Source organism: Globicephala melas, chromosome 2 (genome assembly GCF_963455315.2).
Source record: "Globicephala melas chromosome 2, mGloMel1.2, whole genome shotgun sequence".
Classification (NCBI taxonomy): Eukaryota; Metazoa; Chordata; class Mammalia; order Artiodactyla; family Delphinidae; genus Globicephala; species Globicephala melas.
This window is the reverse complement of record NC_083315.2, coordinates 166,422,858-166,445,206: the sequence shown is the minus strand read 5'-3', so window position 1 is coordinate 166,445,206 and position 22,349 is coordinate 166,422,858. Positions and strand designations below refer to the sequence as shown.

Sequence of the window (22,349 nt, the reverse complement as noted above, 5' to 3'; positions counted from 1 at the left end):
GGGGAGGGAAGTGCTAGAGGAGGGAGGAGGAAGGGCTAGATTTCCCAGAGGAAACGAAGTGACTTTTGGATTAAAGATGTCTGCAGAATATCCGTGTGAACTCTGGGAAGTTAAGGAATGAGTCTGGGAAGTTTAAGAAATGAGTCTGGATGTCAGGAGAGAGCTCTAGGTTGGACCTTGAAAGACATAAGGATACAATGGGAGTTAAGGCCATGGGGACAGGTGACATTACCCAGGAAATTGTGAGTAGAAAGAGCTTTGTAATTACAGCACTTGGCAAGTAGGTACTCCAGAATGTTCGAATGAAGGAAGAATATCATCAAGGATACGATCTCATTTAAATCTCATATCATAACCCTGAGTTAGGAATATAATCCCAGTTTTACAGATGAAAACATTTCAGGCTCAGGGAGGGTAAGTGATTTGCCCAAAGTGACTTTTCTGCTAAATGGTCAAGTTGGGATTTCAAGTCAGTTTGATTTCAAAGTCCATTTTTCCTGTCATGTCTAGCTTCTTTGTAAACCTCAGAAGTTTAAATATATGATGTTATCTTTAATTCCCTTTCTTCCCTCTGCCAATATCCTGGTTTTAGTAGGATTGTGACACATTCTTTTAAAAACCACATTTTCTCTAATTTGCCTGGCTTTGTCCCCAAACATGTCTACCGGGTTGCCTGTCCTGTCATGTTGACTCATACTACTTGACTCCACTTCAATGCCCGCTTTAAAACAGCGGACTGACGGGAGTTCTCCACTGGCTGCTGGGCGAGGCCCGTCCTCAGCTTGGCATTCAAGGCTTACAGTAAAATCTTGAGAACTGTTCAGAACTTTTCCATATTTCCCACTTCTCATCAGCACATATTCATGCCTTTGGTGGTGTTTACATGCAGATTTCATTTATAAGGATCTCATTTTAATGTTTAGATTAAAGAAATTAATCTTTAATCTTTAGATTTAATTACTCTTATGCTTACTCTGTTATTTCTAAAAATGATTTTATCTTTGTGGCAGAAAAAGCTTGGATGTCTTCCTACCTTAGTTCCATACCCAGTGTAAGGGTTCTTGGTACTCTACTCGTAATGCGACAAGCTAGCCTCTGCTCCTGCCTTTTTCTAGAGGGATCCTTTTGTTGAGGGGAGGTAAAGAGAGCAGTTCTAACTGTTAGAAATTTCTTAATAATGAGTCAAAATCTCTCTTCTTTTACCATCAAGTGTTTCCCAGGACTTGCCCTTGCAACCACAGAGAATGGGTCATTTCTTTTCTGCCTCATGAGGTTCCATCAAACATTGAAAGATAGCTCTTATGTCTCTCCTCAGGTTTCTCTTACGTAAATCAATAATAATCTTGTTTGTTCAGAGCTTTTCTTCAGTAACAGGTCTTAAACTCTCCACTGTACTTACACCCTCCTCTGAGAATTCTGGAGTTTTGTCATTGCCCGTCTAAACACAGGGCTAACAACAGAGCACAGCACCCCACAGGAGAGCAGTGCAACATTATTCCTTTGATTATGACTCTATGCTTGTATCTTAAAAGCCTGAGATTGCTTTAGTTTTATAGCAGGCATGTCACATTTTGCATTTGTTCAGTTAACATACCCAGATATTATCTTTAAATAAGCGGTTATAGTTAAGCTAGCTCGCCCCTGTCTTTTACTGTGCTGTTGCTTTTCTTTAATCTAAATATAGAACTTTCTGATTTTTTTAGTTAGATTTCATCTTCATTTCGATCCATCTTTTTAACTAATTATGATCATTTTATCCAGTGTATTTTTAACTGCGTTTCCCAGCTTTAGGTCATCTCAAGACTTTGAAGCATACTTTCCACAACTTAATTCAAATTCCTTTTTTTTTTTTTTACATCTTTATTGGAGTATAATTGCTTTACAATGGTGTGTTAGTTTCTGCTTTATAACAAAGTGAATCAGTTATACATATACGTATGTTCCCATATCTCTTCCCTCTTGCGTGTCCCTCCCTCCCACCCTCCCTATCCCACCCCTCGAGGTGGTCACAAAGCACCGAGCTGATCTCCCTGTGCTATGCGGCTGCTTCCCACTAGCTATCTAGTTTACGTTTGGTAGTGTATATATGTCCATGCCACTCTCTCACTTTGTCACAGCTTACCCTTCCCCCTCCCAATATCCTCAAGTCCATTCTCTAGTAGGTCTGTGTCTTTATTCCCGTCTTACCCCTAGGTTCTTCATGACATTTTTTTTTTCTTAGATTCCATATATATGTGTCAGAAAGAGAAAGTCAAATTCTTGATTAATATCGGAAAGACAGAGACTCTCCGCTCCATCCCGAGAGTTAATCAGTGTTACTTGCAAATGGTTCTGTTAGCCACTGTTCTATCATCCCTCCACATCTTTCTGTCTTATCTTCAAAGATCTCATTTGTACATTCAGCAAATTTTTATTTAATGCCTACCATGTGGTAGAAGGTGCTAGAGATACAGTGAAGACAGCGATCCCTGTCTTCTGTAGCTGACAGTCTAGAGACATCATGAAGTGTTTTGTTAAATGCTTTGCAGAAATCAGGTTATACAGTTCTCTATGATATTCTGCTTATCTGGTACCATATCAGAAAAGGGGAGGAAGCATTACTTTTTACAGACTCGCTATTGGTTCCTAATGATCTTATATCACCTGAAAATGGGAGTTGTTATCTTTCTCTTTTCACTTTTCATAGGTTCACGAGAACTTTGAGCTTTGGAAGTCTCCAGAGTTTACTGCGGCCCTTTCTGTCTTTTACTACTCTATCTTTTAAACCTCTGAGCTCATTAGAGAGCAGCCTGTTTAGCCACATTTTTGTTGGTGGTGGTGGTGGTGGTGTTTAAACAACCCCCCCCATTTGGGGTTCTTTTTTTATTTTATAGTAAACTTAGTTGTGAAGAATTTCTGTCCAACTTTAGCCATTTTCCCTTACACAGTCTTTGTCACTGTAATTTTACTTACATTTTATCTCTGTATTTTGAAATTATCTTTCCTAAGGAAAGTAGATGACTATCCTCAGATTTTCCTCGTCTCTTCTTTGAGCTTTTAAGGTGCCATAGTCTCTGTCTCCAGGATCCTGGTCCTTTTCACTTAAACCACATGTTTCTTTTTAGTTCACCAGATGAACAAAAAACTGCAGTATTTTATCTGTATTCTGAGGGATTAAACTAGCGGCGATGCGAAGTGTTGGTTTTTTATTAGAATAATACAAAAAACAGATGTCCTCATAGTTCCTAGAAGATAGCCCACCTGTCTTACCCCCAAGGGTGGATTCTCTTATCAGTCAGGTGTCATCCAAGCCTTCCTCTTGCCAGTTCCCAAAACTGTACCATTTCTACCTATTCTTCTTTCTTTCCCCTTTGGTCCAGTGCCCTCCACTATAAGGCCTTATACAGATTGTTGAGTTGCACATAGATGTTTATCTTCTTAAACAATTATGAGGGTTCCTTGCCTTTTTCTATGGATCTGTCTTTATGGAACGGCAGAGTCCCTGTAGATGTCATAATCTATTACAGTTACCAACTGTTACCCCACCCCACCAAGTCTTGGCGATTACCATGAGATTTTATTTATCTCCTTGTTCTTTTTTACCATTGATACGTTTAAGGTTGGTGTCTAACACACTGATGTTCAATAAGTAATATTTATGATTAATCTCAAGAAGTATTTGCCTTCTCTTTTAGGCTGTGAGGATATCATTGCTGAAAGCATCTCATTAGATGCCTTAATTGCCATCCTCAAGTGGAGCTCTCATCCATATGGCTCTAAATGGGTACACCGACAAGCTTTACATTTCCTCTGTGAGGAATTTTCCCAGGTCATGACTTCGGATGTTTTTTATGAACTCAGCAAAGACCATCTGCTTACTGCTATCCAGTCTGACTACCTACAGGTAATCATTTATACACCTCTCAAATTCGTTGTCATTCATAGGTGCACCAAGAAACCCATCTGTACTCTGTTACTCTCCCATCTAGGGAGATCAGCCCACCCAGGAATACCCTCTTCATATTTGTGCAGCCACAACCTTCTAGCTCTCTGGCCCTTTGTGCACTCTGCCGCCATGATTCAGCATTGTGAACCGGCCCAGGTCCTAACCAACCACGCCAAAGGGGTTGTGACAGTAGGCAAAAGGCAAGGTCAGAAGCATATCCCAATGGTGATTCTCTTGGCTTCTGTTAATAATAGATTCACTGTAACAGTTTCGTTTATTTGGTGAAGTATCAGAAGATAGTTAGTTTAAGCAGCACAAAGTAAGAATAATACTCAATTTCTGACCTACTCAAATGCTTATAAAAACTCAATGTGTGTGTCCTGCTGAAGTATAATAATGTTTTCAACTACTTATTTTTAGTCAGTACTTTTAAGCAAATTCTTATGCCCTTGACTTATATGTCCTTCATAATTAGGTAATTTAAACTAACAATAGATTTAAAATATTGTAAAAAATACTTTCAGGTAGAATATGTTCAAGCTTTTTTTTTCTTTTTTTTTCTTTTTGCATTGGCTGTATGAGTTTTATGCTAGAAACTGTACAACAGTTTTAATGTTATGAAGTCATAAACTCATTGAGCCATTTCCTGTTTCTTTGTATTTGTACCAGAAAAATTATGAAATGCTTCCATCTCAGTCAGAAATGAAGATTTAAAAAATCCATTTAGCATCTGTGTTTTTCCTTCATATATTGCTTTGATTGCAGTACAAATGTTGTCATAATTGCTTTTGATTTATTTACTATCTGTGTTCATTAACCTTATTTCACTGTCCTGATGCAGACATTATGGGAGTTAGGATTTGTCAGTTCTCTCAATTATTGTTTTTAGAAGCTTTGCATTTCTTCTTAGAAAGTAAAAACCTTGGACAGCAACCTAGATTTTGCCCTCAGATTTTAAATAAAGTACAAAAGAGGGGCTTCCCTTGTGGCACAGTGCATAAGAATCTGCCTGCCAATGCAGGGGACACAGGTTCAAGCCCTAGTCTGGGAACATCCCACATGCCGCGGAACAACTGAGCCTGTGCGCCACAGCTACTGAGCCTGTACTCTAGAGCCCTCAAGCCACAACTACTGAGCCTGTGCTCTAGAGCCCACGAGCCACAACTACTGAGCCCACGCACCACAACTATGGAGCCTGCGCGCCTAGAGCCCGTGCTCCGCAACAAGAGAAACCACTGCAATGAGAAGCCCGTGCACTGAAATGAAGAGTAACCCCCACTCGCTGCAACTAGAGAAAGCCCGCACACAGCAATGAAGGCCCAACACAGCCAAAAAAAAAAAAAGTACAAAAGAATGAGGGGCACATTGCCATTTCACAGACAGTGCTTGAAGGGTCCTTCGCCATTCAGTAGCATATTTTGTGGAGGTTGTAGAGTCTTCTGCCAAAACAAGTTGCCATACTTGTTTTTTTCTGCTCCTGCAGGAGATAGCGGTCACACTGTATCCTTACACTTTTACCTTCATCTGTTTATCTCCATATTGTCCCCAAAAGAATTTAAGCCAGCTGTATCGAAGGCATATAGTAAGGTAAATTTAAAACAGGGGAAGAAAACAGGAAAAGAAAAAATAACGATGGAAATAAGAATAAAAATTTAGTTAGAGGCAAGAGTGAGGTTACTGGACAAAACACATGTCATTCAGTCTTGTGTATTTGCTGCTGATACACCACAGGTTTAGCTCAGACATTGGAAACAGCCAGTGTAAAGAGTGAAGCGTGACAAGTTGCACGTTGTATTTACTTTATGACCTAGGAAGAGTCATTAATGAGATTAACCATCTATCTGATTGCACTAAAATAAATGTAAACCGTTTTTTATTATAGGCAAGTGAACAAGATATCCTTAAATATCTGATTAAATGGGGTGAGCATCAGTTAATGAAGAGAATAGCAGACAGAGGTAAGCTCAGAAAACTAGCTTGCAACTGTAAGCTTTTCCTGGAAGTTACTGAAGTGCATGCCGCACATCAGTCTTTTGACAGTTGCCACTGTTGCCTGGTGAAAACAAATTTTTACAATCAGTAGAATCCTTTAGTGGAAAGGGGATACTTTATTAGAAATAAATATACCAGAAAAGTTAATTTTGCAACTTTAAAGCGATACTCTTAATGTTATCTTTCTATGTGTTTAATAATATATGTTGACTGATTTATGAAAGTATTAGAGTGAAATTTTTCATTTAATTAAAGTGTTACAAAAGCATGTCGTTGATGAAAATGTTCTAGAATTAGATAGTGGTGATAGGTGCACAACATTCTAAATGTACTAAAAGTCCCACTAAGTTGTACACTTTAAGGTGGTTAAAATGGTGAGTTTTATGTTATGTGAATTTTACCTCAAGGAAAAAAAATATATATGACTACCCAAAGAGAGTATATTTGTTGTTTATTTGAAATTTTTGTGGAAGGTAAAGGAGAAATAATCCTTTTGAATGGCCTTCAGCTGGGGATACTGCAGAAGAGATAGAAGCATCATATGTAGCTTATGATTTTAACTAAACTTTGGAAGCTTATGATTCTATAGCAGTCTTATATTTATAGCTAGGGTTAGCCCACCCACCTGTGCTCCTTCTTTCACAGAATATTGTGTTCCTCTAGCTAGCGAACTCAAATCAAAATATTAGAAAAATTAAATGCAGGTTTCCCTTTCCTGTCATTTTCAACAGCTTTATATAAATATAATTTACATACCATAAAGTTCACCTTTTTAAAGTGTTCAAGTCAGTGTTTTTTAGTACACTTACAGAGTTGTTCTGCCCACATTTTAAAATATATTTTAAAAAATCAAGCTAGGGCTTCCCTGGTGGCGCAGTGGTTGAGAGTCTGCCTGCTGATGCAGGGGACACGGGTTCGTGCCCCGGTCCGGGAAGATCCCACGTGCCGCGGAGCGGCTGGGCCCATGAGCCATGGCCGCTGAGCCTGCGCGTCCGGAGCCTGTGCTCCACAACAGGAGAGGCCACAACAGTGAGAGGCCCGCGTACCGCAAAAAAAAAAAAAAATCAAGCTAAACCTGCCTTCAAATCTTTTTATAGTGTCCCTTTAATATACTACCTAAGCACTAGGGAACAAAAGCAGTCCTCCTATCTTATTTCTCCTAATTTATCTTTTGCTAAAAGCCTTTAGCAGTTTCAGATTTGAAATTTTTTAAATACAAAATCCACTACTATTAATTTGGGACATTTTTGAAATGCCATTATACAGTCTGTCCTTATTTGCAGATTCTATATTTTCACATTCACCTACTTGCTAAAATTTATTTGTGATCCCCAAATCAGTACTCATGACACTTGCATGTTCACTTGCAGAGATGTGCAAAGTGACACAAAATTTGAGTCATACGTTTCCAGCTTAAGGTAGAACAGAGTGACACTCTGCCATCTTATTTCAGCTCTCAAAGCAGTGTCCTTTTCATAATCTTTTTAGTGCTGTGTTTTTCACATCTTTATGGGTTTTTCTGGTGATCCCAGGGTCTAAAATGGCCTCCTAGTGTAATGCTTAGTACTGTTTAGTGTTCCTAAGTCCAAGAGTGCTGTGATGTGCCTTATGGAGAAAATATATGTGTTGATAAGCATAGTTCAGGCATGAGTTACAGTGCTGTTGGCTGTGAGTTCATTGTTAGTGAATCAACAATATGTACTAATAAGGTGTATTTAAACAGAAACACACAGAAAACAAGGTTATGTCTTGATTGGTTAACAAAACTAATGTGACCAGACGCTCACAGGGACCTAACCCTGTGTTTCCCTAAGGAGCAGTGGTTCAGTGTTCACTAACTGTGGTGGCTTTAGAGAACAAAACCACCCCAGATAACAAGAGTTGACTGTATATAATGCTACATAATCATCATAGGCTTGTTCGTTGATGTAAGGCTGGTAATGATGAAATGTCATATTTATTTTGAGCAGATAATGAACATCCTTGATAAAATTTCCCTTAAAAAACAGTGGTTTTGGGCCTCCCTGGTGGCGCAGTGGTTGAGAGTCCGCCTGCCGATGCAGGGGATACGGGTTCGTGCCCCGGTCCGGGAAGATCCCACATGCCGCGGAGCGGCTGGGCCCGTGAGCCATGGCCGCTGAGCCTGCGCGTCCAGAGCCTGCGCGTCCGGAGCCTGTGCTTGGAAGGCTCTTTCACAGGGATGAGGAGGACGCTGCACCAACCAGGGTGCCCTTTGTTTCAGTCCCCTTCATACATAAGGTTTCTGCCCTTACGTGTTACATATTTGGGAATTTCTTGTAATATTTCATTTGAAACCAGGACACCACTACTTTGAGAAAAAATTTCTTTTGAAAAGCAGTGTCTTTTACAAGTACTGAAGCCAAAGCATAGCAAGACAAGAGAAAAAAAAACCCTGTTTCACACACGTGCAGTAATTTTACTTTGAATGACTCCAAAAATATCTTACCCTCTCAAAAAACAATATCTCTTTATCTAGCACGTGATTTAAGGGAAATACCAGTTTGCCTGTAGTGTTTGCAAAAAATCCAGCATTTATATTTGTGAATGATAAAGATCTCATTTTTTTAAGGAAGAAAAATATACAGCCTCCTGGTTTGAAGATATGATTAAAAAATCCCCAAATATGAAATTTCCTTCCCACCTCAATATCAAAAGCATATGTATACACTTCAGATTTTCCCCTTTCACTAATACTCAATGAAGAAAACATTTTATTCTCTGCTCTGGACAGTGGTATTACACGTCCGATGTTAAAAGTTTCACTTTTATGCATTAACATTCCCATATTACGAAAATTTAGGAGGTTCATAAAATTCTTAAAGTCAAATAGAGCGTACATTAGGTTTTGCTGCTTTAAGATACCAGGTGATATAATTTTAGAATCTCGTTAAATGGCTGTTAAACATACATAGTAACCTAATGAGCGTACTGATAACCTACAGTGATCAGAAGTAACATTTGGCCTGCATTGCCCTTATTGTACTTTTTAAAAAACTGGTCACCAAAGTGAGAAACCTTAAGAAAAAGCCCTTGGTCAAACTAGATTTTAATAGATTGTCGTTTTTTCTCCTTTGGGTTAGCATATGGAAAAGAATTCTGTATTCTTTAATGCAGAACAATCGTAAAGAATGTTATTGTACTGTTGACACCATGCTTTTTTCTTTGTCTGAGAGTATCGCTATTATGAAAACTTCTTAAGACATAAAAATAATTTACTTATAACGCTTTTTAAAGCAGATATACTTAATATAAAGAGTGTTACTGAAAGTGTACCAGAGAAGAAAGCAAGCCTTTCTCTGAAAATCTGGATTTGGTTGGAGACTCCTCATTTTCTGTCTCTGTCGTAGAGCCAAACTTACTGAGTGGCACTGCTCATAGTGTGAACAAGAGAGGTGTAAAAAGACGAGACCTGGACATCGAAGAGCTTAGAGAGATCCTTTCTTCTCTCTTACCTTTTGTGCGAATTGAACATATTTTACCTATAAACAGTGAAGTCCTAAGTGACGCAGTAAGTGTCTTTTTTCATTTATCCCTTTCATGAAAAGAAAGTGTCTTTTTTTAAAATCATTGTAAATAATTTCTACTAATGGAGTATCATGAAACTAAATTCCATGAGGACAGAGACAGATGTCTGTTTTGTACTGTATCGTGTCCCCAGTGTCTGGCACATGGCACAAATAAATGTTTGGTGGATGAGAGTTGAGTGGATGTCAGTCTTACTTTTGCAAGAGGATAGTTTCTAGTGGAGTTGATCCAGCCATTTATCAGTGTAGATCAAGTAGGAAAGGGTAGAAATTACCTTTGGAGACTCTTTAAGAATAGCAGTAAATCAGAGAGCAGGAGAGAAGGAGATTAGTTCATTGTAAAAGGGATGAATCTTATAATTGTATTTCAGGTAAAAATTAATGGAGCTGACTGATTGTTACTTTCAAAAATTTTTAAGTGAATTTTTTAGACTGTAAGAATTGCTGTAATTAATGGATGGGAAAAATAAATATTCTTCACATATTGGTTTATAACTTTAATATGATGTTGTAAACATCATAATAGTTTATTATTCAACTGCACAGAAACATTATAAAAGTCATCTGGAAAAAAACTGATAAGAATTCTTTTAAGTTCTCTAAAAAGAACATAATTAAGGAGGGATAACTCTTCCATAATGTAAAGTATATTTTAAAACTCTGTTAATCTGTGGTGCTAGCATAATAGAGAAGACAAAATAGCCCAGAAAAAGATCCTGATTAATATAAGAATTAAACATATAATAAGCGAGCTATCACAAGTCACTGCAGTACTATACTAACCCATCAGTGGGAGAGGGAAGAAGTGTGCTTACAGTTAAGCCCTCATTTCACTTGCACACAAAATTAATCCCTGTTAGATTGAAGAATTAAATATTACGTTGAAATATGGAAAAACTAGAAGAAAATAATTAAATATTTATGAACTCTCTGATTAGAAAAATGTTCAGTCTCACTAGTCATCACACACACACCAAAGAAAGCAAAATAAAACAGTAAGTTATCATTTTTTTTACCTATTAGGTCACTGATTTTTGAAATAATATTACTGTTCCATAGGGGAGATATAGCTGGTACATTGGTAGCATCATCATTAAATTTTGGGAAATAGCCTAAATATCTAATAACAAGGAAAATAAATTACAGCACGACTCCTTGACAGAATATTTTGCTGCCTGCCCTGACCAATGGTTGCAAAGACTAATATAGCAACATAATAATGGAATATAATTTTAGAAAGAAGGATAAAAAAATGTGGGGTGTTTTTTACCTTTTTTTTAACATCTTTATTGGAGTATAATTGCTTTACAATGGTGTGTTAGTTTCTGCTTTATAACAAAGTGAATCAGCTACACATATACATGTATCCCCATATCTCCTCCCTCTTGCATCTCCCTCCCACCCTCCCTATCCCACCCCTCCAGGCGGTCACAAAGCACCAAGCTGATCTCCCTGTGCTCTGTGGCTGCTTCCCACTAGCTATCTATTTTACATTTGGTAGTGTTTATATGTCCATATATATACTACCACTCTCTCACTTTGTCCCAGCTTACCCTTCGCCCTCCCCGTGTCCTCAAGTCCATTCTCTAGTAGGTCTGTCTCTTTATTCCCGTCCTGCCCCTAGGTTCTTCATGACCATGTTTTTTTCTTTTTTAGATTCCATATATATGTGTTAGCATACGAAAAATGTGTATTTTTATGTATTCTAAAATTTAGTTAGGTAAAAATTCATTTGAAAAAGACTGGAAGGAAATATATCAACATTATTACAGTTGTAACAGATTAGAGTTGTGGGTTTTTTTTCCTATTTTCAAAATATGTCTATTGCTGTATTTTAATTCAACATGATTTTAATGCAGCAATTAGACGTTTATTATATTTAACAAGAATAATATTAAAGAAACAGTGTTTGATTTTGTTTAAAACCTGGGACCCAAACCAAATTGATCCCTGAGTTTGGTTTAGAAAAAAATTTTAGAACTTTTGTTTAATAGACTTAGAAAATATATATCTCTGCTCTTAATCCCCTGCCTAACACATAGCAAGTCCCCAGTAAAAGTTCCCTAATAATGGCTGTGAACCATGACACTCTTTCAGTGTATGCTAAGCACTGTGCCAGGCGCTGCTTATCTTCCTTACCTTCATTTACTCTTCACAGTCACCTCATGGGCTATAGGACTTGATTTATAGTCTCCTAGCATAGATGTGGGAACAACAGGGCCACCACATTTAGTTAGTCGTGCAGTGTCCCATCTCCAGGGCTACCTAGGGGCCCTTAAGGTGAGGCCCAGGTAAAAGGAGATGTCCATGGTCACGTGGCTGTTAAATGGAGAGTTAGGGTTTGAGCCAAGTTCTCCTTCCCTTAGAGCCCCTGCCCCTAATCACCGTGCAGACTGTCCATCCTTGTACTGTAGATACAGGCCCAGGAATGTGCTTGTTTTGTCTTGAGGAGGGTAAGGTGGGGAGGAATCCGTTCCCAGATGAGTAAGGAAAAAAACAAATTGGTTCTCATTAAGAGTTCTGAAAGTTAGTCTGACTCATTATATTTTTAATTAGTACAGCTCTTGTTTTTAAAACATCATTCCTCTATGTAGAGAAAAATGGAAAATTGTAGTACCTTTTTATGGCTTGCTGAATCCTTTAAATATTATAGAACATTTGAAGTATTTTTAAATTTCACATATATTCCTAAATTTGTATTTAAATGCTAAAGCTCAAACATTTTGATTTATAGGTATAATTATTTTTATCTTTGTAATATTGTGGTGCTACACAAATCTCTGTTTCTCAAAAAAAAATTTTTTTCTTTCAAGATGAAAAGAGGCTTGATTAGCACTCCTCCATCAGATATGCTTCCTACAACAGAAGGCGGAAAGTCAAATGCCTGGTTACGGCAAAAAAATGCTGGAATATATGTTCGTCCTCGACTGTTCTCTCCCTATGTAGAAGAAGCAAAGGTAATAAAAACCATTTTAAGATGTTAGACTACTTTGTTACACACTATAAACACAAAGACATTTATTGTGGTATCACTTAAATATTTGGAAATAGCCTAAATGTCCAATAATAGGGAAAGTGAAAGTAAATTCTAGTTTGACTGCTCACCAGAGGAGTTTTCCAAATGTTGAGTTATCAAGCATGTTTTTATTTTTATAACTTAGGTCATATTAAATTGCATTTTACATTTTTCTCATCAGTTTTTCTTGCAAACTGTTAGCTTGGAAAAAATTTTTCATTTTAATGAAATGGTCATCAGTATTTTGTGATCTTCAGGGTGGGAGAAATGTTTGAAAGAAGATTGCATACATATTTTCTTCCTTTTGTAAACTAAAGAAATGCCATGACTTCTTGTAACATATTTTTGTAGTGGCTGCTGGAAATTGTGTTTAGTTTTGGAATAAGTATACAAACTAAGACAAAATTTTAGGCCTATTAAGTAAAAAGTTGGCATTATGTATATTATAACATAAAGAACTCGCCACGTAAATATGGTAATGGAAGATGAAATACTGCAATTTTTATTAGAAATGTTCAGCCGTAAGATCTTTGGGGTGACCTTTTGAGGAACTGACAGTCTTTGAAAGTCAGAAATCACTAGTAAGCTTAATGAAATGAATTAACAGGCAAAACAATGTGTTTGGGTATAGAAACATAGTTATCTTAAAATTTTTCTCATTTTTATTGTTGGAGTCCCTAGTTTAAGATATGTCTATGAAAGGATTTGTGAGAGGTTTATTTTATTGAATAGGTTGATAATCTCTCCCTTATTGAGTAGTTGACACTTTTTTTTTTCCAGTTTACCAATTTTATTTTATTTTTAACTAATTTGTATTGGAGTATAGTTGATTTACAATGCTGTGGTAGTTCCTGCTGTACAGCAAAGTGAATCAGTTATACGTATGTCCACTCTTTTTATTTATTTATTATTTTTATTTTTTTGCTACACCGCACAACACACAGGGTCTTAGTTCCCCGACCAGGAATTGAACCCGTGCCCCCTGCATTGGAAGCACAAAGTCTTAACCACTGGACTGCCAGAGAAGTCCCTATCCACTCTTGTTTAGGTTCTTTTCCCATATGTCACTGCAGAGTATTGAATAGAGTTCTTGGTACCATACAGTAGGTTCTTATTAGTTGTCTATTTTATATATAGTAGTGTGTATATTGCCAGTCCCAATCTCCCAATTTATCCCTCCCCCCCACCCCGAGTAGCTGACACTTTAAATAGTTGTAAAACAGAGGAAAAAAGCAGAATGGTTGGGTCTGGTCTTTCTGAAGTAAGTTCAATGATTAAAGTCACTCAAGCAGCTGAGGCCTCTTGGAAGGTTGAGTCTGGTGATAAAAGGCCCGTAATAATCTAGATCTACCCTCCCTTCTGCTCTGTCTCAAAATGGAGCAGCAGTAAGCTGATCAGACAGTCCTCCTGTACCCATGCATAAGCAGAAAAATGCCCCCAGTAAATGTGGAAAATGTTTTTACATGATGCCATTTTGACCGTTCTGCAGTTGGTTGAGATAGATTCATCTGAAACTTACTTAACAATTAGGTTTATGTATAGGTCTGTTGAATTTAATATCAGTCTTTAATATTTTATATTTTGAGCATTTCTTGTTGGCTCTGGTATTTATGTACATTGTTGTATATACATACATATATACATATATATGTATATATACATATATACATTGTTTTCTTTATAGTAACTTTATGTATAAGTTATTTCTGATTAATTTTATATCCCTTCTTCAAATTTCAAATACTTCAATTAAAAGCAGATTTTTCAGGCTTCCCTGGTGGCGCAGTGGTTAAGAATCTGCCTGCCAATGTAGGGGACACAAGTTCGAGCCCTGGTCCAGGAAGATCCCACGTGCCTCGGAGCAATAAGCCCGTGCACCACAACTACTGAGCCTGTGCTCTAGAGCCCGTGAGTCACAACTATTGAGCCCGCATGCCTAGGGCCCGTTCTCCACAACAAGAGAAGACACCGCAATGAGAAGCCCATGCACCACAACAAAGAGTAGCCCCCGCTCGCCGCAACTAGAGAAAGCCCGTGCATAGCAACGAAGACCCAATGTAGAAAAAAATAAATAAAAGTAAATTAAAAAAAAAAAAAAAGCAGATTTTTCAGAAAATGATTCTTTCTTTTCAAAGATGCTCCAAAAAGATCCTTTAAAAATTAAAGAGGTAGGGCCTCCCTGGTGGCGCAGTGGTTGAGAGTCCGCCTGCCGATGCAGGGGATGCGGGTTTGTGCCCCGGTCCAGGAAGATCCCACATGCTGCGTAACGGCTGGGCCCGTGAGCCATGGCCGCTGAGCCTGCGCGTCCAGAGCCTGTGCTCCGCAACGGGAGAGGCCACAGCAGTGAGAGGCCTGCGTACCGCAACAAAACAAAACAAACAAACAAACAAAAAAAAAAATTAAAGAGGTAGGAAAAAATTAAAGGGATTAGGGTACTTTTTCCTTTCACCACTAATTTTAAGCTTCATACACTGGAAACAATAAATTAATTCCCTTTTTATATGATGATGGCGGTGATCTTTCTCTAAATGTGATTTAGCAGAGGTGTAAGGTTGACTAATTCTGTTAATACTGAATTGTTTTCAGTCAGTGCTAGACGAGATGATGGTGGAACAAACAGATCTTGTGCGTTTGAGAATGGTTAGAATGTCCAATGTGCCAGACACACTTTACATGGTCAATAATGCCGTGCCACAGTGCTGTCACGTGATCAGCCACCAGCAGATCAGCAGTAACCAGTCAAGCCCTCCTTCGGTTGTAGCAAATGAAATCCCAGGTAAGGCAGTAACCTTGTTTCAGGCATTATATTTAAATGAATGATCATATTTTGGATAGTCAGGACTTAAAAAATTATTTGAATAAAAGAATGAATATATTTAAAAGACTTTTGAAATATCCTGAGATCCAGAAGAGAATAAATGCAAGTAAAATTTTATTTGGGCTGTGAACTAATAATGCAGTTCAGGAGCTGTTTGGTATTACCAAGAGCCTTTTGGACACAGTGAAATTTTAAAACCTTAAAAAATAATTAGAAGTATATAAATTACTATCCAGGAAATTAAAATACTATCAAAAATTTATGAGAAGATTCTGATGCAAAACACATGCTTTTTTCTTGCATTCAGCAGGTGGTCTTTTGTGTAGCTCAGGTATTGTGCCTACAAACTATTTCTCTTCTTCCAGTTCCTCGTCTCCTCATTATGAAAGACATGGTCAGACGTCTGCAGGAGCTACGACACACTGAGCAGGTGCAGAGAGCCTACGCACTTAACTGTGGGGAAGGCGCCACAGTGAGCTATGAAATTCAGATTCGAGTATTGAGAGAGTTCGGGCTTGCAGATGCTGCTGCAGAGCTCTTGCAGGTGGGAAACGGCACTAAACCATTTAAAATAGGGAGCCTTGTGTTAGATTGTCAGTTATTATTAATAATGAAAATATTATGGTATTCTTTTGGATTTTGTGTTATATGTCATATTTTAAAATTTGCAATTTCTCATTCTAAATAAATATTCAATTTTTTATACTTGAAAAAAGATTAAAATATAAGGAGCCTTGACTGTCACTCAGGCAGTATTTTACATATCCCAAGGAGCCCTTGTAGCATGTCTTTTTCTTTGTACATGCTCTTTGACTGTCCCTGGTGTCTTGGATGACCTGAAAGCCCCCAGTGAGAAGCAGTGTGGTAGAGTGGACAGGGCACAGTCTCTGGAGTGAGAACTGGGTTTATATCCTGGCTCTGCTGCTTACCAATTAGTTAACTTGGAGCAAGTTACTTAACCACTCTGTGCCTCAGTTTCCTTACCTGTAAAATGAATTGTTGTGAAGATAAGAGCTGCTGTATGTAAAGCAGCTATGCCTCTTGTATATATTGAGCACATAAATGCTAACTGCTAAAAGTTCATGGTATGTACGCCCAACAGAAGTGGAAGAGAAAGTAGAAAATTCTGACCTTCCTCTGCTTTCTGTCCCTGGTTTGGTCACTAGGTATCAGGTTTTAGCCTACTACATACTTAACAGACCTTCCATATGCCTCTCTTTTTCCCTCTCTCCTCCCCTTTATTATAAGAATTTTTTTTTTGCATGATGGTTCAAACCCTATAAGCATGAGAATCAAGGAATGAGTGCTTTTTATTTTTTTTTTAACTAGCACGAAGAAACCCATTTCTAGTAATTATTTGGTACAAAAAGCAGTAGCATTTTTGTATAAAATGTGTAAAGTAGTCTTCACAGCAACTAAAGTAGAACCTAAAATAAAATTTAATTTCATCTGGTCAAGTGATTGAATTGTTTTCTTGCCACTAACTGCAAACCACTTTAGCCTGAGTTTTCAAAGGGGAACATGGTATGGTGGCCTTAGGCAAGGAGCAGGCCATTTTTAGGTTCTTTTTTTTTTTCCCCACCATTTTTGGGTTCTCGATTTTCAATTTTTACTGTGGTTTCTATCTCTAAAACAGGCTTGTTTTCTGTTCATTTCTATTCTCTTTGCCATTCTAAATTGTATCTTAATTTGATCTCTTCAATTGTGTAAGTTTTACAGTTTAAGAATTTCCATTAGTGCTTATCAAAATATTAATCAAACATTTCTATATAATAGGTAAGGAATAGTATTTTGTAGTTTTTATTTCAGACTGAAAGTGTACAGATGTTTTGCCAGAAAGTTCTAGAATCCTCACTTATATGCCTTTTCCTCCTTTTTAAAAATTTCTTAATTTTTTTAATTTTTTAAACATCTTTATTGGAGTGTAATTGCTTTACAATGGTGTGTTAGTTCCTCCTTTTGTTTTTATTTTTTTTTTTTTTGGCGGTACGCGGGCCTCTCACTATTGTGGCCTCTCTCGTTGCGGAGCACAGGCTCTGGACACGCAGGCTCAGTGGCCATGGCTCACGGGCCCAGCTGCTCCACGGCACGTGGGACCTTCCCGGACCGGGGCACGAACCCGTGTCCCCTGCATCGGCAGGCAGACTCTCAACCACTGCGCCACCAGGGAAGCCCCCTCCTTTTGTTTTTAATGTTAATTTTATTTTCTTAGCAAAGACATATTTGCATTAGGTTTTATTTCCTGTTTTTGATTATCACATAATCTTGCAAGAGATTACTGACCTGCTTTCTGGAGTATTCAGTTACACTGCTCTCCTTGATAGCTGCTGCGCTCTACCCTTTTATACTGTTTTTGAGGTAATTTTTCCTTGGGCTTCTGGCCTAGAAAAATCTGTTGTGCCTTTTACTGTTGCTGAATGTGGTTTTCCTAGGTACTCGCTTAACTCAGCCTGTAAATTTCTGTCCAGGAAATCTGCTAACAAATATCCTACCTTGTTTACCCCCCCATTCTTTCTTAGAATCCTCACAAGTTCTTTCCTGATGAACGTTTTGGAGATGAAAGTCCACTCTTGACAATGAGGCAGTCTGGGAGATGTCGAGTTAGCAGTAACCCCGCTGCAGAAACCGTGTTTACAGATCCGGACTCTTTTGTGGCCTTCCATCCACCCTTGCCACCTCCACCACCGCCGTACCACCCCCCAGCTACCCCAATCCATCACCACCTCAAAGCGGGCTGGAGACAAAGACCTCCCAGCCAACACCCTTCACGTTCGTTCTCTTATCCCTGTAATCATTCACTGTTTCACTCCAGAGCAGCTCCTAAAGCAGTGCCCCCTCCAGTCTGTTTGCCAGGTGTTCAAGCAGCAGGACCTGACTGTCCCGGCACCACAGGGCTGGGGAGACAGACGGTAGCCGCCGCCGCCTCAGCAGCAGTAGTATCTGAGAGACAAGTGGTAAGTTTGCACCTCAGTAACCTACCTAAAATTACAAGCTTCTGGAATGTTAGAAGCAATTTCCTTGGCCCCTGGGACTCAGCGGTGCCCAGAAGTGTTACTGACAAGCTGAAAGCATAGACTTAAGGGAGTATGGAAAAGGGAGAGAAAAAGAGAGTGTAGGGGGATGAAAAAGGACGGAGAAGAGAGACGAGGTGTTTGCGGTGGGAGTAGGCCAGGGCCTTCCCTTATGTTCGCGTGCAGGTATCCAGAAGGGTGGGGTTACTGGACAATGCAGATGACGTTACCGGTTTCATAGTGTGCTGTTCAAGCACGTGTCAAGAGTCTGGCCCCGACCTCTATTCTACCAAAGGCTTTGTCGGGGCAGGAAGGGGAAGCTACTTGTAGCTGAGTATACCATCGGGAACAATGTGGCAGAAGACTCCTCATTCATAAAATGGGCAGAAAATTAACCCGCATGCATGTCTCTGCCTCTAGCAAGCTATTCCATCAGAACACTCATTTGACTGGAAATCACAGTCGCTAGCGCTAGTAGGTAGTAAATTAAGCAAGAATTCTTTGCTTGATCTTGCACTGCATTAGAGGCTGAATTTCTGTTTTATATAATACATTTGGGAAAAAAACAGTGGTGATTTTTAAGTCTGCCTGCTTAGTCACATACTGTTAATAGTGTTCAATATAGAGAAGAACAAAAGATACATATATTAGTTAAGGGAATCTTCATTAAAAGATGGCCTTTTGGAAGCTGTGGACTAGTGTACGCCTTGGGTCACATTATGGTCCTTCCTCACCTTATACCCTTCTATCCGCTTTCCCTGCTGTCCCCCCGCACCCCTCCAAAAAGAAGAAACAGCAAAGATTGATAGTGTTGAATAAACCAAATTCCCATCTTATTGGCCTGGCCCTCAGTTCTACAGTTACAAAAGTTCTACTACTGTATATTTTATTTATTTATTTATTATAAATTTATTTATTTATTCTTGGCTGCGTTGGGTCTTCGTTGCTGCACGTGGGCTTTCTCTAGTGGCGGCGAGCAGGGGCTACTTTTCGTTGCGGTGCACAGGCTTCTCATCGCAGCGGCTTCTCTTGTTGCGGAGCACGGGCTCTAGGCGCATGGGCTTCAGTAGTTGTGGCTCGCGGGTTCTAGAGTGCAGGCTCAGCAGTTGTGGTGCGTGGGCTTAGTTGCTCCGCAGCATGTGGGATCTTCCTGGAACAGGGATCGAACCCGTGTCCCCTGTATTGGCAGGCAGATTCTTAGCCGCTGTGCCACCAGGGAAGTCCTACTTTATATTTTAATTAAAACTCCCGTCAAAGGTGTTTTATCTGTATGTTCATTACAGTCTTGATTATAATAATGAAAAATTGGAAGCAACCTTAAGGTCCAACAGTGGAAGAATGGTTAAGAAGTCATGCCTCATCAATACAGTGGAGAACAGTATGCAGTAATTTAAATAGTATTAATGGCAGTGTTATATATGCACTAAATTTTATGAAAATATGTGTGCAAAATATAAAAGGTAAGAGAACTGCTTCAAAATGCTAATAACAATGGTTATCTCAAGTAGGGAAGTTTAGGGTTTTTGTGGGGGTTTTGCCTTATAGCTTTCTATATTTTTATCATTTTAAAAATAAGCAGGGGAATTCCCTGATGGTCCATGGAATCCAGGTTAGGACTCCATGCTTCCACTGCCGGGGGCCTGGGTTCGATCCCTGGTCGGGGAGCTAAGATCCCACAAGCTGCGTGACACAGCCAAAAAAAAAAAAAGCATGTATCATTTTTCTAAGAGGAAACAAAAATCAGTGAACATCATTTGAAAAAGAGGGAGTCTTGGGCCATTTTCTTTTAACCCTCCCCCTGTTTTGTTTCTGTTTGCAGTGTACACAACCTGTGCTAAATGATCTAATGCCAGATATCGCCATGGGAGTGTCCACACTGTCACTCAAGGACAGGAGGCTTCCCGAACTTGCTGTAGACACAGAATTAAGCCAGTCAGTGTCTGAAGTAGTACCAGGGCCTCCCCAGCATCTATCGTGTATTCCACAGAGGCATACACACACATCTCGAAAGAAACACACACTAGAGCAAAAACCAGACACTCGAGAAAATCAGCAGGAATATCCAGATTTCTATGACTTCTCGAACGCTGCTTGTAGACCGTCTACTCCGGCTCCTGGCAGACGCAGCCCTTCCCCTCCGCAAGGTGGGTATTTTGGTCCCGATTTGTATAGCCACAATAAGGCATCACCAAGTGGCTTAAAGTCAGCCTACCTACCTGGCCAGACCTCTCCTAAAAAGCAGGAAGAAGCTAGGAGAGAATATCCACTTTCCCCTGATGGGCATCTGCACAGACAAAAGAATGAGCCGGTACACCTCGATGTTGTTGAGCAGCCTCCCCAGCGGTCGGACTTTCCTTTGACAGCCCCAGAAAATGCCGGCAACGATCCAACCCATGTCAGGGGGCGAACAGCAGTGGAAACTGACTTGACTTTTGGGCTGACTCCTAACAGACCTTCACATTCTGCATGTAGCTCTGAAGCTCCAGAAGAGAGATCTGGTAGAAGACTGGCAGACAGCGAGTCCTTGGGCCATGGAGCTCAGCGAAATACAGATTTGGAAAGGGAAGATTCAATCAGCAGAGGAAGGAGGTCACCAAGCAAGCCAGACTTCCTCTACAAAAAGTCTGCCCTTTGAGAGCAACCTCCAAGTCGTCTGTGCCTGAGATGTGAAACATCCCATTTTATGATGTAACCCAACAACTTAGAGTATTGATGCCAGCTGATAACTCAGTTTCACGTTATTTTATTCTAGTTTTTGTATATACACGTCTGTTAGACACGGCATGCTAAGAGGGTTATTCTGAATGCTGCGTCTGTTTTGTGTTGGAACAATTGTGTGGGGGAAGCATTTTTAAGAGCAAGCAAGCTGGCACTTTTTTTTTTCTCTTTACAAATGATGGAATTTTTTTGCACTTGTACTTTTATCTGTATTGTTTTTATATCAGTATGTTAAACTTTATTGCCACATTTAAAGGACTGTATTTTCATACTTTTTTGCATTTTACCTTTCATCTAGCAATTTCCACGTGCATTGGATTGCACACTAAGATGTATTTTCTTATGAAATAGTTCTGTGTTTATTTTTTAATTATAGAAATTCCAAAGAACAGCACATCAAAATGCTCCTCTCTTTTCAGTAATCGTTTTAGTTCAGAAATCTTCCTGCTCAGTCTTCATAAATCTAACGTCGTACTTTTTAAATGAGTCTTGGGAGCTGGTCTTCATTCCTCCAGCAGGAATCCAGTCAGGATCCTGAAGTTTCCTGGTTCAGTAAAGAACAAGAAGGAGAAAAGCCTTTTGTGTCCAGACTCAAGCTGTTGCTTTATTCACAGTGCAGATGCTGTTAGAATCACTGCGGATTCTGGTAGTGTGGATTAGAGTTTCACTAGATGAGGTTCTAAAGCGATCGGCTTTCCTGGAATCCTAAAGAAGTGGAATTAGCGAAGTAACTTAAGCCTGCCCTGCGGGGTTGCCGGTTCTGAGCTGCGACTCTCCAGATGTCGGGGGAGTGACTGCTTTGCTGCCTTCAGTTGTCTTGCTCTCTGTGGGAAAAAAACAAAAGGGCTTCAGCCTTACGGATGTCATTTGGTGTTTGTAAGCAGATATTTTCTTTTAAGTGTTTTTCAAAGTGTGTCTGAATTTTGGTTTCCTTTAAAGAAGTTGTTGTATAATGCATAATGCTTTGTCACCAAAAAAGAAAAAGAAACCTTTTTTTTTTTTCCTTCGGTGAAATACTACATGTCCTACTTGAACTCCACTGGGGACGCTGGTTTGGGATTTTACTGAACCACTGAGCACATGGGATCTTTTAAGATCCCCTCCCTTAGAAGGGCAATGTGTGAGCTAAGGACTGTTTTTTTCTTACTCTCCAATGTAAATACATTAGTATTTGAGTTTTTAAATCACTTCAGCATTATTTGAGCATTCACTTTCTATTTTTACACATACACACACAACCGTAGCACTTAGAAGAAAAGAGACTTTCTGAACACTCCCTCCCGTGAAGGATGTTGGGAGCCTCTTCTCTGTGTATGTATATATA

At 39.2% G+C, this 22,349-nt stretch overlaps 1 protein-coding gene across 2 annotated transcripts in view; it reads left to right on the top strand.

Moving 5' to 3' along the window:
* Positions 1-22,026, top strand: part of BTBD7 (BTB domain containing 7) — a 77,264-nt gene extending 55,238 nt beyond the window's left edge. The window contains exons 4-11 of one of the 2 annotated variants that reach the window (XM_030883499.2): positions 3,675-3,883; positions 5,808-5,883; positions 9,286-9,446; positions 12,276-12,419; positions 15,065-15,254; positions 15,662-15,840; positions 17,816-18,250; positions 20,127-22,026. In XM_030883499.2, the coding sequence (XP_030739359.2) occupies positions 3,675-3,883; positions 5,808-5,883; positions 9,286-9,446; positions 12,276-12,419; positions 15,065-15,254; positions 15,662-15,840; positions 17,816-18,250; positions 20,127-20,942 (2,210 nt within the window). In that variant the 3' untranslated portion in view covers positions 20,943-22,026. Of the gene's footprint in view, positions 1-3,674; positions 3,884-5,807; positions 5,884-9,285; positions 9,447-12,275; positions 12,420-15,064; positions 15,255-15,661; positions 15,841-17,815; positions 18,251-20,126 lie in introns of those variants that run through there. The other variant, XM_030883503.2, reaches the window with a different exon arrangement.
* The last annotated feature ends 323 nt before the right edge of the window (positions 22,027-22,349 follow it).